The sequence below is a fragment of the Nematostella vectensis genome, chromosome 1 (genome assembly GCF_932526225.1).
Source record: "Nematostella vectensis chromosome 1, jaNemVect1.1, whole genome shotgun sequence".
Classification (NCBI taxonomy): Eukaryota; Metazoa; Cnidaria; class Anthozoa; order Actiniaria; family Edwardsiidae; genus Nematostella; species Nematostella vectensis.
Genome location: NC_064034.1, coordinates 9,839,678 through 9,858,656, shown reverse-complemented (window position 1 = coordinate 9,858,656; position 18,979 = coordinate 9,839,678). Strand labels below are relative to the sequence as shown.

The window sequence follows — 18,979 nt, the reverse complement described above, 5'->3', positions numbered from 1 at the left end:
ATTTGAAACCAATTTCTCGTCAACTTTTTTTTACAAGTAAGAGTAGTTAGTATATTTTTATAGAAAATATTACCCTGTAAGCCTGTAAGTTTTGGATATTATCTTACGGATATTTGTAATGATCCGAGCTTTGTAGAAGATGAAGGATAGTGTAGGATGGATAGCGGAATAACGTACTCCAAGGGTAGTGATTGAATAGCGTTTATTGATGGTCGAGCTAAAGCTTATACGTGATTACAAATGGGTGCGGTTATCTAGTATTGATTACAATGTCAATCAAATAATACAATAGGCTATTATTATTACAATATTAGACTAGGCTTTATGGAAACCAGGGCCCGGTTCCTGAAAGTCTGGAGAAAGTTATCCACGGACAAAAGTTATCTGTTGTATAGGATTTGTTCAGGATCTATTCGTTGGATAAGCATTTATCTACACATAACTCTTATCTGGACTTGTCCCTTGAGTTGACTGCTCCCAGCACTTTACTTTCTATTAGAAACTCCAAGTTTAAAATATTGGGGGGATGGGGGGTGGGGCACGTGCCCCCAGTGCCCCCCCCCCCCCCCCCTGCTACAGCCCTGCAATTATATAGTTACAAGCCAACCGCAGGCTCTTCGCTTTGTGAGAGCCCTAAGGAAGTATAGGGCGCCTGTAGGGGACATGATGGCCGTATACTTTAAAGGACGAAAACTGGAACCCCTGCAGTTGAGGTACCCCCCGGCGTTCTATTCTAATCACTAACATGACTTGACTGGCTGTGGGACATTATTACAGGTATCCCATCAGTGTGAATGTTGCCATAACTGAGCAAGCCAGCTGTCAGCGTTCCCCATCAGCGCCTCAGGGGTGCCCATCTCAACCACTTGACCATCGTGTAGCACCATGATGCGGTCACAGTCCATGATGGTGCTGAGTCGGTGAGCAATGATGAGCACGGTGCAGTCCTTGAACTTGTCTCGGATGGTGGTCTGGATCAAGTGATCCGTCTGTGGGTCCACATTAGCTGTCGCCTCGTCCATGACGATGATCTTTTTCTTGTGCAGCAGGGCTCTTGCCAGTGAGAACAGTTGTCGTTCTCCGACGCTGAAATTCGCCCCGCCCTCTTGGATGTGGTATTTCAGTTTACCAACCAAACCTGAGACAAGAGGCCCCACCTTGGCATCGTGTAACGCGCTCCAGATCTCGTCGTCTGTGTATATGTCAAACGGGTCAAGGTTATTTCTGATAGAGCCACAAAACATAACCGGATTTTGCTGGATCACGGAAACTGCTTGTCTGGTTGACTGCAGGTTGAGCCCGCAAATATCGACTCCATCAATTTGAATCCCAGGTGTAGCCTCAGGCATGCGCATTAGCGACGCAACAATAGACGACTTTCCGGCTCCAGTTCTGCCCGCGATGCCGATTTTCTGCTGAGGTTCAATACTGAACGTCACGTCCTTCAGGACTTGAGGCCCGTCTTTGTAATAACGCAATGACACGTGATTGAATAGTAACGCTCCATGTCGAGGCCAGTCACGTGTCGGCTTCACTTGTATCCGATAGGCGGGCTCAGGAGCGATCCTGCAGTACTCCATCACCCTCTGTATTGACGTCATGATTGCCTGCACGTGTCCAAAAGACTCTATTACGTAAGGGGCGTCTAGGAGAATCGTGAGCGCGTATGTAATCGCCAGGCCAACAAAACCTACGGGAAAAGAGTGTTTCTTAAGAAAACGAGAATACGATCAAACAGAAGGGGACTACGCTGCCAGTTGTTACTGGGATACCTGTGGTAGCCCAGTCATAAAATGCAACTTTTTTTTTTCTGTCGTCTCGCGATTTGCACAATGCAATTCCCAAGAACCCTTGCGCCACAGGCGATACCTCTTATTGCTGTCGTAGCGAGGTCGCCTGAAGCGACCGAGCGGAGACAGCAACTCTAATCAATGAAATGCGGGCTTCGAAGGACAAACTAGGCGCGCGAGCGTTTCTGGTCACACTTTGAAGTGTGACCAGTCTGTTTTGCGCGGTTGCAATCGTAAGTGCGCATGCGCCAGCTCGCATGAGCGAACTGCACGGGTAATAGACTGTGCTAGCGTCCCGTCTTGGCCCGACTGGTGCCAATGTGTGTATGCTAGTGTGCTTTTAAAGTCCACATTTATGAGAAACAAGATGGCGGTCATTTATCACACTGACAATATTGACAGTTTTATTGAAAGGGAAAGCATCTTCAACTATAACGAAGCTTCTTAAGGTAGGTTAGGATGTATTGTTTATTGCAGCCATTGCAACTTTTACCAGCTTAAGATTTTCTTTGATTATTACGTACTGATTTACTATTACTGATTAAAATATTACTTTGATTACCTGCTAGAACCGAGCAGATTGAAACCTCGATTGATTAGCTTCTTATCAGGGAGAGAAATACAACAAATATAACTTATATATAGAAGTGAAGTATATTTTCTTGAGTCTCAGTATCTTGGAACTAAGCCTACAGATGAAAGTTACTTTAATTAATTATTAGTATGCACAGATTTATAATTTGGTTTTATTGTGGATGGTTAGTAGACCGTTTTAATAGAACCTTTGCATTATCGAGTCGCCTTATTATTTATGTTTTCCATTTTATTCTACAAAATATTTTTGGGTCACAGATGTTTACTGCCACACTGATGAATTGCTTAATTTGAGGAATCAAATGTATCACCAAAGTAATACATGTGTAGGTCTTTCCAGTGAGAGTTTCGTTAAATCACTCTAACATTGATAGCTGTCTATAACTACAATTTCTTTAATTTCTTAGCTATCATAATTACAGATAATAAATAGATGTATACAATACAGGTAATAGAACATGTATAGACCATATGCACACAAATATTCCAGATAAGTTTGTTACATGTGAGAAAAACATCTTTATCTAATCAAAAACCTATTTTTCTTAATTGTCAATCATCAGAATGACATATCTTATATATTTAAATTAATAGGGTAGTAAAATTTGTCTTTGTGTTTCCAACTGCCAATTTGGGTACTACTAGTTTCCATAGTATAAAATGAAATCAAACTGTTTTAGAGCCAATGTTGTAGTTCCCAGAGCATATTAGTAAAGATAGGTATCCTTAAGTTGTCATTTTTGTGCATTTTTATTCCAATGTTCCCTCTTTTCTTTCAGGCATTAAAGATGTGACACCCTTAATGGGGAGTTTTCAATTATTATAGTCTTCAAAGAACAAGAGGAGCTATTAAAGAAATGAACTGCTTATGGAAATGTTGGGAACAGAGAATACATATAAAAAAGACAGGCCAGGGATCAGACTGGGTGACCCCAGCTGTTTATGATGCATTTGATGCATATCGAACCACTAATACACAACATGGTCATCACAAAGTGAAAATGCTGTTTTGTGACAAACTGAACACGAACAGCTGAACATTGTTGTTTATACTCTAACATACTGACCGAGTATAAAACATTTTATCTGTATTCTACATTTAATAACACAAACCAGTTAAGGGCGGGCATCTCTTTATTGATAGCTTGTGGTGGCATGTATACAATAGAAATAATTGTAAAGAATGCAACTACAGAAGTTTAAATCAACGCGATCTAAATTGTGAAAGAGACGCTTCGAATGACCTTGCATATCTTACGACTCTTTAAATACCGACTCAATTAAACTCCCATGGGAGGTATTTGTGTACATTCCGAAACGTGATAAAATACATTTATGATAAATTTGATCCCCTCCAACATTGTGCATAAAAAGTCACAAATTCCAAATCAAATGGAGATGGTTAATTGAGCATGCAGTATTGAAAATTAATCTGATGATGTTGCCCAGCATTGCATAGAAAAAGCCACAAATACTACATGATCTAACAGTACCAGAACTGTAATAGCTGTGTTTTATTTTGATGCTGCCAGACTTTGAATGAGAACCTTTCTTTCATTACAGTTAATACTTCTGTTTCAAGATAGATTATATCAACTGCAACTGCATTAAAAAAAATTGAAGAAAAGCAAAGCCCTTTCCACAAAATCTTAAATAAATAGTAATTAAATAGTAAAAAGATAAAATAAAAATAAAATGCTATGATAAAACTACAGTATCATTTAATAAGTTCTGGTATCTCACACTATGCAGTGCAGGTGCCTATTTTTTGTTGTTATTGTTTATTTTTTCCGGTGATGTAGTGAAAATCTGTCTCCTGATGACCAGTTTCTAACGCTCGATTCTTGAGTGACATTAATAAAACTTGGAAGAGAAGGGAACCTTGCTGAAAATATATTTGATACACACATGCACATTTGATGGAACAATAACTGACAAACATTTTTTTTCCAAGGCAGAGAGACTGTTTCAAAATAATCCCTCTAAGTAGCTATTGCTCGATATCAAACCGTTTCTATTTTCAACTTTTATGGGTTAACAAGAAAATTATTGAATAGAATTACAAGACACAAGAACAATACATAAACTTGAAAAAAGAGAAGTGACCATAAAAGTTCAGCTAGAAATCGGGTCTACTCATTACTGACATGTAGTGACAAATATTACAACGACAGCACTCGTACCGGATCGGTAAGCTAGAGTATAATTTAAAACTGTGTAATGGCCGCTATCTTGAATTTGAGATTCCAGCTCTCAGATCCATGTTATTTGTGCAGTTGAAGGCCCAATTCGCGATTAAATAACTGCATATTTTACCATAGCCTCAATTTCTATCAAGTTATTTTGGAAAATCATCCCAGCTTGGATTGATTTCACTGTATTTACTAGTGTTTCCATTTGCGACAGAGACAAGCGGCTCAAGATAAGAACTTATTTGCTGACTGCTTTAGACTAATACAGCTTACTTCAAGACGTAATAACATGTGCTCTGGACGCTCATGAATGGACTCGAGGTATTCACCTTGATTGCTTAATCTATTTCGAAGTGGAAGTAGTTTGAAACAATTGATGGAAATCGTCTCCTACAAATCGCTTTATCGATGAATCTACTTTACATCGGAACTTGACCGGCTACCCTACTTTTCTTACTAAAAATATCTTGATCTCTCTCATTGAATGTCATTATTTTAGCCATATCGATTTTAATAAAGTACAGCATAGGTGTTGTAAGTCATGAAAGTGTAAAATATGTACTTAAATCTATGAAAATTATTTTGGTACTTTGAGGCTTCCTTTAGATAAGCTTAAGTTTTATTAAGCTTATTTCCCTAAAACACCTTTATCCCTCATTGAATGTCATTTTATTTTTATGGAACATTTCAGCATTTCACAAAAAAACGCTTTACTCGTCCCCTCTCAGAACAGCCGAATTCCGAGCTACGAACAAGCAATCATTGCCTGGGCTACCTGTGTTCCTTCCCAGCGCGGTCAAGCGCATGAGTCATTGACCGCCTTTGTATTGTCTTTTAGGACAAACCAAGTGAGTCAGCCCCGATCCTATCGGCGGGAGCTGTACCACAGGACCAACAAACTATCGAAAAGATGATCGCAGACTCAGTCAGACCCACCCTCTCCTTTGTAGCACTAGAGATTTGGTCTATGTTGTTGAACAGGGGCTCCTGGGTAACAGCCAGACACCTACGGGGCGTGTTGAATGTCGAAAGCGGACACAGCGTCGAGGGAGTTCAACCCTCGGACGGAATGGATGCTACGCAGGGATGTCTTCAGGGACATAACACTCCGCTTTTATGTTCCTCAGATAGATCTATTCGCTTCTCGTCTGAACCATCAGGTGCCCTTGTACGTGTCGAGGTACCCGGATCCCGGGGCCTCAGCAGTGGATGCTTTCCGACTGAACTGGGGTCAGTGGACGAGCTTCATTCACCCACCAGTGATACTCCTTCCTCGTATCCTGCAGAAGGTGCGCGAGGACAGGGCCACAACTCTCTTAGTGGCCTCGGACTGACCGGGACAGCCCTGGTATCCTCAGATTCTGTCAATGCTAACAGGGGCACCCTACCGACTCCCCAAAGGCAAGACACTTCTGACACTCCCATTCGATCTGGAAGCTGTACACCCACTGTGCGAATCCCTCAATCTGACTGCATGGCCACTATCGGGAATGCATACCAAACTATAGGCTACTCGGCAGCAGTGACAGATATTTTACTGGCTTCCTGGTCTGAGTCAACCAAGAAGCGTTACCAGGGTCCCTGGAAATGCTGGTCCCAGTGGTGTTCTTCTAGAGGTCTGTGCCCCTTTAATGAAGTCCTTTTCTTTTTGACGGAAGTATTTTCTGAGAGACCTCTAGAATACAGGACATGGCTTTTTATAAGTCAGCCATATCACAAGGACATTTACCTATAGACCACATAAAGCTAGGAGACCTACCAGTAGTTTCCCGCTTCATGAAAGGGATATTTAGACTGAAGCCTCCAACCCCACGGCTTAGCTCGACGTGGGATGTTAAGCGCCTTCTAGAATTCTTGGCAACCTGGAATCAGCAGTGTACGCTTTCCCTGAAACAGCTGTCCATTAAGCTGGCTGCCTTGCTGGCTTTGACCTCATCTGCACGGGCACATGAACTGGTCAAACTAGACCTGGACTTCGGGTCTGTCAAGAAGGACTCTTGGACTTTTACATTGGCAGAACACACAAAGGTGTCTCGACCAGGTCACCCGCCCAGGCAGATTTACTTCCCTGCCTATCCAAGCAACCCCAAGATTTGTGTGGTAGGCGCATTGCAAAAATTCCGGATGAAGACTGAGAAGCTCAGGAAACCTTCACATCTCCTGATATCCTACGTCAGGCCTCAACGGCACATTTCTAGTCAGACATTGGCAAGGTGGCTAAGGACCTCTATGCGACTTGAGGGGATTGAGTGCCAGTTTACTGGCCATTCTACGAGGAGTGCCTCAACATCTGCAGCGGCCAGAGCAGTGTTCCCCTTGGAGGTCATTTTAGAGGCTGCAGACTGGTCGTCAGCACAGACTTTTAGGAAGTTCTATTTGAGATCCCCTGAGAATGGACAATTTTTCAGGGCTGTGCTGGACACACTGTCCAATACATGATTTAACATGAGTTTCCTTGTTATTCTGACCTTTTAGTCAGAACAGTTTTGTGATTATCTACATTCATTCACAGCTATTAATAGCTTGTATTTACATTTAGGTATGTGCATTGACCTAACTTACTGTTAGAGTTGTTAGTTATTGTTTAGCCTTGGAAGGCTTCATGAACTATAGGCTCAGTGAGATTTAATAGAGTCCTGTATTTCAGTAGTTACTATGGCTTAATTAAAAGCTTCTTTAGTTACATTCCGAGTTATATTTATACTCATGCCAGTAACTCTACGAAATCTGCATATGTATTGGGAGTATCAGTCGGGAAAGGAGTGAAGAAGAAATTATATTTACCCGGAGGGTCAGTTTACTTACCTGACGGGGAGATGTAGTTCTTCGAACTCCTTCGTAGACAGATCCCCATCCGGAGTGGACATTATACTGTTCCTCCCCGCCCTGTTACTGTCATTCGTTAGTTTATACCTCCGCACTACTCTCTCAGAGGAAGCTAGGAACGCCTGCAAGTTTTTTAAAGGTGGTACCGCGCAGACCGCGCACGGCCGTGATCTGCATATGTATTGCTCGTATCAGTCTACGAAGGAGTTCGAACAACTACATCTCCCCGTCAGGTAAGTAAAACCTTTCACTTACACCAATCAAGCCAAAACAAAGCATAGATAAACTTTCAAATTCTGAAAAGGGAATTGAATTTGATTGAAATTTGAATTTTCTACAGACCTTTGAAAATTTTCCTGGGCGCGCGAAAGAAGATTGAATCAAGAGAATAATTCCAAGTTTTCGCGGGAAAATCTGAAACGTATTTTCCTTAAATCCGTTAAAATTCAGAGACGACAATACCACAAAATATTGGCGAATTGTTTTCTATTGCAATGCTACCCACAAGGGAGCGAAGAATAATTTAAAGTCGAGAATTGTATGCGAAAAAAGAAAATATCGTTTTGTTGTAGGTTTCAAGAACAGCGCGCGCTCGTGAGAATGTCGCCATTCTTGATTGCGAATGCAGCGCGCGCGCACAATGCAAAACAATTCAAAGACTAAAAAATATCTGCTTAATTTTGCATATTTGTTTGCTGAAGTTAAAAAATCATTTGACTACCAGGTTGAGATATAAAGATGACGGTAAAAGTTGTAACCACACAACGTTCTTCGGCAATGACTAAGAAGACATGAAGACGGGAACCGGTTTAGCGCGCGCACATGTTTTCTCATGTAATTTGGTTGACATCTCGATCTACGTCACAAATGACTGGACCCGGGCCTTTCAGTTATAATAACACAAAATAACACAATATTACAGATTGGAGTTATTCGCGAACGCGTGTTTCATAGGGTCTATACGAACCACATATCATTTGAAAGGTGAAAATATAAAGAATTGACAAAGTCTATCAACTCTGAAAGGTTATATGGACCTTAAATACACGATTGTTTATTAAACCGTGGCCTAGGTAAAAGTACTCATGACGTAGCCATTCCAAACATAATTCCACTCATATCAGATCAAAATTTACCTGCAGACGAAGAAAGTGTGATGACGGCGATGCTAATTATTACAAGGAACACGATTCCTGAGTTGAGCACTCGCATATTCAACCAGAGCCACATACTCATCGCTGAGAAACTCGCTTGAGTCAAGTTATTCTGATGGCTGAGAAAAAAGCTTCTTAAGCAAAACAAAGAGGACAGCTTACATAACTAGCTTGTTGATATGCCTTGAAGAGCATATTCTCCTATTCAAGACATAAGGATACACCCAGACCAAGCCTAGATGGTCTACGAGACATTAAAACACACCCAGACCTAGCCTAGATGGTCTACGAGACATTAGGATCCTCCCAGACCTAGCCTAGATGGTCTACAAGATAATAGGATAAACCCAGTTCTAGCCTACATGGTCTACGAGACAAAAAGATACACCCAGACCTAGCCTAGGTGGTCTACGAGACATTAAGATACACCCAGACCTAGCCTTGATGGTCTACGAAACATTAGGATACACCCAGACCTAGCTTCAAGCAGTGCTCTAAGGGACTTACCTGCAGAGTCTCTGGATAAACACGTGACTGGCGTCATGCATGTGGATTGCTGGCAAACCCTCTACGGTGTTTGAAATGTGCGAAAAGACAGGAGACCGGGCCAGGGATTGTAACCTTGTGGCGTCACGTGATACTCGAAGAAACTTGACGCTATACCATAACATCAGGAATAGCGGTATCACCATGGCGAGTAATAGCCAGTAGCTGGCAAGAACTGGGACGAATAAAAACACAAACATATCAAATGCATTCAGCGAAAACCCGAGAGCTGTCGGAAGTTTGTTATCAGCTTCACCGAGATCCGCCGAGAACCGATTCACGATTCTTCCTGTCGGATTCCTGTCGAAGAAGTGGACCGGAGCGTGAAGAAGCGAGTGGCCCATCTTGTTGTGGAGTTTACTGGAGCATCGGAGGACGGCGAAGTAAATGGCCGCAAACAGGACGTATCGAAACAAATTTGTCGATAGACTAAGGCTTATGTAGGCGATGATGATGCCATGGTTGTCAGGGTTATCCCATGATAGCTTGTCCCACTTGGCTAAGATCCAGTTTGGCGATGCGCTTAGAACTAGAAACATAAACCATTTGTTGCGATATTTTGTTGTCTGATTGCTGGGAAAAACAAACAATCTCTCTGCATAGTTTTGGATTTCTAATACTAAATTTTAATCCTTAATATATAATGTCTTTACCTACGCGCCTGATGCAAGCATACATCGTATTTTATTACCTGGAACAAGAAGCAGAACGATTCCCATGATAATAATGAACGGGGCAGCGAGACCAGCACGCAGATATTCCCAGTAGTTCTTGCATGACACTGCACCGATATCCTTCTCTTCTGTAGCTGCCGATATACCCCCACCTTTCGCTGCATCATCCTCATCTTTCCCATCCTCATTTGCTGGTCTCTTAAGACTATTGCAAGACAATGCCCCTTCTTTATTGATTCGACTTGCGTCAATGAATTCCTGATAGCTGCTTTTAGACACGATTGTCCCCTTTTCCATGAGGATGACCTCGTCGACGTTTTCAAGGCAGTGCTCATTGTGCGTGACAAGAACCCGCAGTTTGCTCTTTAGTACACCGCATATACACCGCTCAAAGATGTGCTTTCCGACTTTAAAATCCACCGCACTTAGAGGATCGTCCAAGAGATAAACGTCTGCGTCTAGGTACACTGCGCGTGCTAAGCTGACACGAGCCCGCTGGCCCCCACTCAGAGCAATACCGCGCTCTCCAATAACAGACAAGTCCCCGTTTGGGAACGTCTTGAAATCACTCTTCAAATCACAGGCCTCGATCACTCTCTCGTATTTGTCAGCATCATAAGACGCGTTGAATAATATATTTTCCCGGACTGTTCCTAGAAAAATCCACGGCATCTGAGGAACATAGGCTATGGACCCTCTGGTCTCTACCTTGCCTCTAAATGTTGGGTCCATGCCACTGATTGTCTCAAGAAGCGTAGATTTCCCAGAGCCGACTGGGCCGATCACAGCAACGAGGCTATCGTCGGATACCTCCATAGAGATGTCATGAAGAATATTGACACTCTTGTCATTTTCTTGGCGAGGATTGCTTTTCACGCGGATCAATGCGGCTTTTTTAGGGACATTGGGGGTTTTAATGGTTGTTCCACCCTTGTCTCGCCCGAAGAAAATCATTCCTCTACCCGAAAGCCTGCTTCCACTTCGGCGAAGAGCTGTGAACGTGCTTGGTTGGGCTATTTCTTTAGCATCGTCTAATAAGAAAGCTCTAATCCTTTCCATTGAAACGATGCTGTCAGTCAAGACTTTAGTGCCGTATGCAAGATGCCAGCTCACGGTTAACTTAAGCTCGGTGAAGTAGGACAAGACGGTAAAGATGACCACGTGATCTAGCTGCCTGTTTGTGAACATGTAGCAAAGCATAACGCAGAATGAGGGCAGGGACGAGCAGTAGAAGGTGTCGAATAGCGCGATTACTCTGTACTTCTTGGCAAGGAGGTACATCTCACTCCTGAAAAATGAAATACAGAAAGACCTTTCTATTACACGGTTTTTAATTCCACAAACAGACTCCGGAAATAGAATGTTAATCGAATGTCGTGCTGTAACAATAGATTTTTTTACGGTGAATACCTAACATTGGTGGCAATGGCTGGGCGTGTTTGTGCAGGCACATAAAGTAGCACAACATTTTGCCAGGCCCATTGAAACTCTGTTATTGATTGAGATAATAAAGACCCAGCCATTCAAAGTGCCAGCGATGAATACTATCTGGAATTTAAAGTGACTTTGAAAATGCGGCGTCGTGATACAACGGAATTGACAGTAACAATGCCAGCGATAAAAACTATCTGAAATTTTACATGGGGTTTTAAAGAGACTTGTATTCTCTTACCTTCGTATTCTATTGAGGGCCGCGTAGTAGGGCGTTTCCCATGCGTTCATCTTAATAACGCGAATCCCCGAGATGATCTGACTGACGAGGGTAACACGCTGGTCCGTAACTTTCACGGTCTTCTCACGGTAGTACTCGCACAGCTTGACGACAACGCTCTAAGGGAAAGGAAGGATTTAATAGATGCTAGCTCCGACTGACCATTCGACTGAAGTCAAGTAGAAGGTCATAGTAGGTCACGTATTCGGTCATAGTAGGTCACGTATTAGATCATAGTAGGTCACGTGGTAGGTCATAGTAGGTCACGTAGTAGGCCACGTAGTAGATCATAGTGGGTCACGTAGTAGGTCCTAGTAGGTAACGTAGTATTTCATAGTAGGTCACGTAGTAGGTCACTGTGGGTCACGTAGTAGGTCATAGTAGGTCACGTAGTAGGTCACGAGTAGATCATAGTAGGTCACGTAGTATTTCATAGTAGGTCACGTAGTAGGTCATAGTGGGTCACGTAGTAGGTCATAGTAGGTCACGTAGTAGGCCACGTAGTAGATCATAGTGGGTCACGTAGTATTTCCTAGTAGGTCACGTAGTATTTCATAGTAGGTCACGTAGTAGGTCATTGTGGGTCACGTAGTAGGTAATAGTAGGTCACGTAGTAGGTCACGAGTAGATTATAGTAGGTCACGTAGTATTTCATAGTAGGTCACGTAGTAGGTCATAGTGGGTCAAGTAGTAGGTCATAGTAGGTCACGAGTAGATCATAGTAGGTCACGTAGAAGGTCATAGTAGGTCACGTAGTAGGTCATAGTAGGTCACGTAGTAGGTCATAGTAGGTCACGTAGTAGGTCATAGTAGGTCACGTAGTAGGTCATAGTAGGTCACGTAGTAGGTCACGTAGTAGGTCACGTAGTAGTTCACGCAATAAGTCACTTAGTCGGTCATAGTATTTCACGTAGCACGATTTTCAGAGCGCGCATATCAAACATATGCAGTTGCTCCTCGTATAAATGGTATATAAGAGACTGGGCAAGCACGTGTGAATTCCTGTGGTATTAAAAAACGAGTTTTCCTCGGGCCTATTCAAAACCACCGCCATAAAAACTATATGTTTATATATATTATATGTGGACTCTTTCCCTACCCCTACCCCTCCCCTCCCCTCCAAAAAAGGCTCCAATTCATATCACGGCATGCCGCTGGAAGTTTCGATGATGATACTGACCTGTATGGCTATGTACCCCACAGACATTGCCAGACCAACCAACGCAGGCCAGCCTGCCAGCCACACCATGACCGTCGCTGTCGTTGCGATAATGATTGGAGCCATCACAAGACCCGGTATGGCGGTTATTCCATAACGGAACGACTGTACGTCCGTGGCGAAGAGATTTATCACGTGACCGGACATGACGTCAGAGATTTTGCTACTACTCTGTCGCAGCATCTGAGGGAAAAACACGAGCTCATACAAAGTGTGATAAGCAATTTGCAAGAACTCAGTGGACAAAACGTGAAGTGAGATGGTATGCAATTTAAGAAAGGGCGCTGAGGGGTGAAAAAAGTCGCGCACACAAATAGCGAAATTACGCTTGGGTCAAATAAGTGTTCAAGTTCAAAAAGCTTTATTTTCGCAGTTTTTAACAAAACAAAAAGTAAAGATAATTTTAGTTTTCGCTGCATACCAAAACAAAATGAGGTTTTCCAGAAATCTAAGTCGAAGCCATTATAGCAATGATTTGGACAAAACGAATAGGCCGGTTACGATAAAATCACGCTTTTTTCGCATATAACTAGACCCGCGCAGGGTCGACTGGGATACCTGAGATCTGCAATTTGTTTGGGCCCTGTGTTGTGATATGTATGACAAAGATGCTACTGCCCAACACCTTTGGATATAATAAAAATATATGTGTAATCTTGTTTTTTTATTGTATATGCCATATCACAACACTGATTGGGGCAAGAAAGGTAAGAAGCATCATCTCTTGAAGTGGGGGTGGACTTGAGGTGTGCTCCATTAAAGTAGATGGGGCTGATTGTCCTATCTTTTGCAGTGTAAAAATCTCACAAATAGTTTCCCCGCAGCAGAGATAGCACCGAAATAAAATTCAGGAAAATTAGAATGTGTTTGAAAATTGTTAAATATTTCTTAACATTTTCTTGGTTTACTGCCCTCAATGTGCTATCACTTAGGGTTAAATTTATTTTAACACCCAAAGTGAGCTATATTGTATTAACAATATAATTTAGATTAAATTTATTATTTCATTTATGTTAGTGCAAAGTAAATAACAATATCTATTTATGCTATCATATTGTTCAAACATTTTTATTTTGTAGTAAATAAGAGGGCTATAGAATATTCAGACTTGAAATTATAGCATATACATATCATTAATAGCACAAAAAGACAACACAAGGCTCTAGATTTCATTGAAAATGTTCCATAAAATTAAAATGACATTCAATGAGGGATAAAATATAAAAAAATACCAAAAAAAATAAACCAAAGCAACAGGCTTAAGCTTTTCTAGTTGAGTTACTCAAGCTCATATACAATATTTTTTACGAATATTGATGAAAACTGCTCGATATTCTGTTGGAAACTGTCTCAATTAACCCATATGCTCTACTTATTAAAATCTACATGGTGAAAAAATCATGAAATCATGAGAGAGATCAAGATATTTTATAGAAAGAAAACAAATTTTTTTTTAATGGGTAGACGGACAAGTGTCGCGATGTAAGGTAATCACTTTTTTGGGATTCATTCATAGCGATTTGTGGGAGACAATAAGCTACACAATACTTCCACTTCAAAATAGATTAAGTAAAAAAGGTAAATACCACACGTCCATTCATGAGTGTCCAGAGAACAGTTATTAACGTCTTGAAGTAAACTGTATTTGTCTAAAGCAGGCAATAGATAATTCTAATCTCGAGCCTTGCCACAAGTCGGGTCTTGATCAGGTTGCAAATGGAAACACGAGTAAATACAGCGAAATCAATCCAGCTTGAGATGATTTTGCACAATTACTTGGTAGCGATTGAGCCTATGGTAATATATGCAGTAATTAAATCGCAAATCTAGCCTTCAACTGCACAAATAACAGGCCCGTACCCAGGGGGTGCAGGGGGTGCGAACGCACACACACACAACGGCCGAAGGTCCACTTTCGGTTCCCAATGGACGTGCTATTTGTAGAGAAAACTATAAAGCATAAGCCAGATAACTCTGGTAGATACCCAAATCCGACAATAAACGTCCCGTAAAAAAAAATCCGTCTTTGTTCTTTTAGGGGTGGTCAGAATTTTATTAGAGAACTCATTCCCTTCCCCCCCCCCCCCCCCCCGGAAAAATTAGGGGTCCACTTTTTCGGATTTCGCACCCCCCCCCCCCCCCCCCCACAGAAAAATCCTGCGGCCGGTGGCCGCGCTGGCTCCGCTAAAAAATATCTGCTAAATTTTGCACATTTGCTTCCTGAACTTAAATAATCATTTGACTACCAGGTTGAGATATAAAGATCACGGTAAAAGTTATAACCACACAACGTTCTTTAGCAATAACTAAGAAGACATGAAGACGGGAACCGGTTTAGCGTGCGCATATGTTTTCTCGTGTAATTTGATTGACATCTCGATCTACGTCACATATGACTGGACCGGGCTTACCAGTTCACGGCCTTTTTTCCGAAGGTTGACCAAAATACCTCAATATCACAGATTTGATTTATTCGCGCGAACGCGTGTATTATAGGGTCCATACGAACCACATACCATGTGGAAAATGAAAATATAAAGAATTGACAAAGTCTATGAACTTTGAAAGGTTATATGGACATTAAGGATGTGGAAGCTCAAACTCGTAGACAGGCGTAGTTAGAAGAAGCAGTGGTAATGGCGGCGATTTGATTTTTTTTATGGAAGTTCTCCGAGAGCTCTTCACTCTAGGCGGATGAGTGACACTGAGACCCCCCGCGAACTGTTGGGGTTCGGCTTTCGGAACTTCGTCTTTAAGAGCATATCCAAGATCCTCTTTAGGGAAAATGGAATTTGTGCATTCGACTAAATGGTTGCTTTCTATTGTTTAGCGAGCTCATTGGATATTTATTTTCACAACAATAAGATAAAAACAAAGGCATGCGCAACTATATCGTGAAGTTTATTTCGCCAAAAGACCGACGATTGCTAATAAGAGAAGCATCGAGGAAATTCAAGGACGCAGATAAAGAAGAAATAAAGATGATACGACAGAAAATTGCAGAATAAAGGAAGGCCGATAAATTTGAGTGAAAATTTACGTCTTTCTTGTTTTACGTTATACCTTTTTGGACTCTTTTCAAAGTCAAATTACGTTAGGCAAAGTCGCTTTTTAATTCGACTTACGCTTTAATAATTAATCTGGCACTTTGCTGGAATTCCACAGCTTACTGTAGGCTCCAGGCCCCAGGAAGAATTTTGAGGGATTTTAGGTGTGTATGTTTTCAATATCTTTGGAAAATTTATTTGCCAAAAAAAAATTGTTTGATGTATTATTTTCCCCGATTTGGCATGTGTTAGTGCTAACTTGACCGAGTCAAAGTATCCCTACCTTTTTGTAGACGATACCGGACAGTGCTGATACAACTTGAATGGCATGTGAAGCTGCCCGAAACTCAAGTCGAGAGAAGCTTACTGCCTTGACCCAAGCACAAAGGCACAAACAGACAGCCGTGATAAGCGCCTCGTGTCTTAGGGGAGCAGACCCTGAAAGCTCAAGCAAAACACAGTACAACAAGAACGGTAAAAGGCACATAGTCACCGTGGTTACGAGCATCAAGATCATTATAATCGCATAGTCTCTTTTAGAGAATGTTTGAAATAGCGCTTTCCATAAATCAGGCTGTGTTCGGCGAAGCTTAGCGACAGCTTTTTCCCTCGCCCAGGAGTTCTCCAATCGCTTCGTAAGATTCTCGCATTTGAAGTCGGCGCCATCTAAATTGGGCAGGTCTGTTTGTTCTAGAGGACGTCTGTTGGATATCTCTACAGCTGGGTTAAGCCATGAGAGCATCAAACCAGAGAGAATTCCACTGTTTTGGATATTACCCATCATGAATACGTAAGCGAGACGATAGTAGGGATATGTACACTTGTTTTTTTCTTCAGGCTCTTCAAGCAATTTCAATTTCACTATGGTTTTAAGACGAGGTAAGTTTAGGTAAGTTTTCCAGTAAGTCTAACCTTCACCTTAGTAAATACAAATGTGCAAGAGCTTTTTTAGTAAGGGCTTTGACAAGCTTCTTAGTAAACCCCTTTAGGACGGTTCACTGAACATTTGACAAAAAGACAAAAAAATATTCTTCAGGCATGCATAATGTGTGCTTTGGGCGTGACGATGCAAATATGAACGTTCTAGACCCGAGCATTTCAATTGCGCAGTGGCTAAATGTCCATCCTCAGGATCTTAAGGTCAGCGTAACGAGGCGCCAGAACGAGGCGGCCTTTTTCCACCTCGTTTTCGTGCCTGTGACCTCGACGCACTGGGTTTCTGTTGGGTTTCTGAAGATGCTCAATGCCCCAAAGTCAGAAAAGGTCAAGTATGGACTAAATGATCCACAGTCGGGAAAGGTCACAAATGGACGAAATGCCCGACAGTCGGAGAAGGTCACATATGGCCTAAATGCCCGACAGTTTTCAATTTATGCAAATAACCCAGTAAAATGTCAACCTAGTGAGCTCAATGTGTTATAATTTCCTGAGATGGGACAAAGGATTCTAAATCAAATTTTATTCTAACTTACCTCTTTTACGTTAGATATATATTTTCACAAAATACAATATCAAAAAGTTATAATAGATTTAAGATATGTTGAGTCTGAGTCTTTTAAGACCAAAGTTCGGTGATCCAGTAAAAAATTCACTGACAAGATCTAGAATAAACGTCGCAGAAAAGTAAAAGAATATCATTGCTTCAAAACACACAGCCCTTCTACACCTTATAACTAAGCAAACATTAGGCCAGGCCATTTAATTTGATGGCGTATCTTTATCAAATGCTTTGGTCTATGTAACGCTTTGGCATAAGATAGAAGACTCTGGACGAATCTTTTACCGCCAAAAATAAAACAAGGCAAATGTTATGTACATTTTGGAAGCAAACTAAATCCACTCACAGAGATGCATCCGTCCTACGATGACTTTAATGTATTCTATTAGCCATGATAGGCCTAAAAATACTATGGGGGGAGGGGGGGTGGGGGCAAAATCCAGAGACGGGACATTGACAAAACTGGGGGAGCACAGCCAATCCCCTTCTGGTGATTTTTTTATAATATTAGAAAAAATAGGGGGGAGGCACGTTCTATAAGGAAGAAGGGCTAAAGTTAAAAATGTTCTATACAAACAAAAATCAATTATTCATTTGATGCTTATCTTCAAATGTAATTTTCTATCCTTATTTATTCAACTTAGATCAATAAATGCGAGTAATGAGTTGTAGTGACGGCAGATGGTGGGGAGCCGTTATTCTTATGGAAATTTGACACAACCGCACTCTTTCTTTTCGCCATGATCAATACTCTGTGCGGGTACTTCCTACACGACTCCTTGTATTCCTGGGAAAGCGCTTTGCCTTTGATTGTTGTGGATTCATTCACGAGTTTCACCGGAACTGTACTAAATATTCTCATCATCACTGCCCTCACTAGAGTACCGTCTATTAAAAAACCTTCCAAGCTTCTGCTCTGGAGCTTGGCTCTGGCGGATCTCGGCACGTCTTCTCTTGTGCAACCGTTGGTCATAGCAAACATTGCATCCAGCACCGAGCGCCAGTGCTGAAAAACGCAAGACTAGTTCCAGTACCGCGAGGTTAAACCAGCCTTTTTGTTTTGAAATGGCGGCTTTTTACCGGCGAACTGTCACATTTTGGCAAATGCTAAGAAAACTAGATCAAACCTAAGGCTAAAATTTTCTTTATGACTCCCTCATTATCAAACAAATCTGTCATCTTTTGTACAGTATGGTTTTAATGCTGTACAGTAAGTCAAAACAGGGACCGAAGTCAGCCTTTCGTACCTTTACTCGAACGATTCAACACTACGATTGTGCTTGTTTACGCCAGAGCACGCGCATGCGCATACGTTATTCAGCACTGTCGCACCGAGCTCGCTCATCCAGCCACCTTCTGTCTCACAGGCACAGTAGCGGTCTACCTAGGCCACTGGTTTGGCGCTATTTCATTTTTGACACTAACTCTTATAAGCATCGATAGGTGTTTAGCGGTTACCCTTAAGTCTTCCTATCACATAGTGGTGAAAACATCCCGTTTTGTCGCCGCCCGGGCGTGGTTTGGGTCCTTACTGGTGGGATGGTTGCAGCATTCACGTTTCGGGATAGAAAGAAGCAACAACCTCCCATTGCTCTGGCAATCACTGTCCTTCTGTTTCTCTTCGTCACCATCGGACCCTATTCCTTGGCGGTCACTTCACTACGAAAATTCTCCGCTCGCACGGCACCGCAAAACAGCGCTCGTTGAGAAACGTTAGCGTACTCCGAC

General features: G+C 41.9%; 1 protein-coding gene and 1 long non-coding RNA gene across 2 annotated transcripts; one reads left to right on the top strand and one right to left on the bottom strand.

Annotated features, from left to right (window-relative positions):
- Positions 1–185: 185 nt before the first annotated feature.
- Positions 186–16,832, bottom strand: LOC5520318 (ATP-binding cassette subfamily C member 4). The gene is made up of 7 exons (XM_032365393.2): positions 16,037–16,832; positions 12,668–12,889; positions 11,449–11,606; positions 9,794–11,064; positions 9,064–9,631; positions 8,539–8,675; positions 186–1,690 (listed from the first exon to the last, which is right to left on the bottom strand). Exons 1-7 carry the CDS (start codon positions 16,535–16,537, stop codon positions 786–788), a joined length of 3,762 nt encoding a protein of 1,253 aa, XP_032221284.1. The 5' UTR covers positions 16,538–16,832; the 3' UTR covers positions 186–785.
- Positions 1,877–4,264, top strand: LOC116603732. The gene is made up of 2 exons (XR_004290764.2): positions 1,877–2,239; positions 3,164–4,264. It is a non-coding gene; the product is annotated as an uncharacterized LOC116603732 (long non-coding RNA).
- Positions 16,833–18,979: the final 2,147 nt, after the last annotated feature.

Excerpts from the sequence above, each read along its gene's own strand:
- LOC5520318 (XM_032365393.2), bottom strand. The coding sequence starts at position 16,537 with ATGATGGGTAATATCCAAAACAGTGGAATTCTCTCTGGTTTGATGCTC. Across the intron at positions 11,065-11,448 it reads GCCCTCAATAGAATACGAAG|GAGTGAGATGTACCTCCTTG; the intron begins GTAAGAGAATAC and ends TTCATTTTTCAG. Across the intron at positions 8,676-9,063 it reads TTTATCCAGAGACTCTGCAG|CCATCAGAATAACTTGACTC; the intron begins GTAAGTCCCTTA and ends CTTTTTTCTCAG.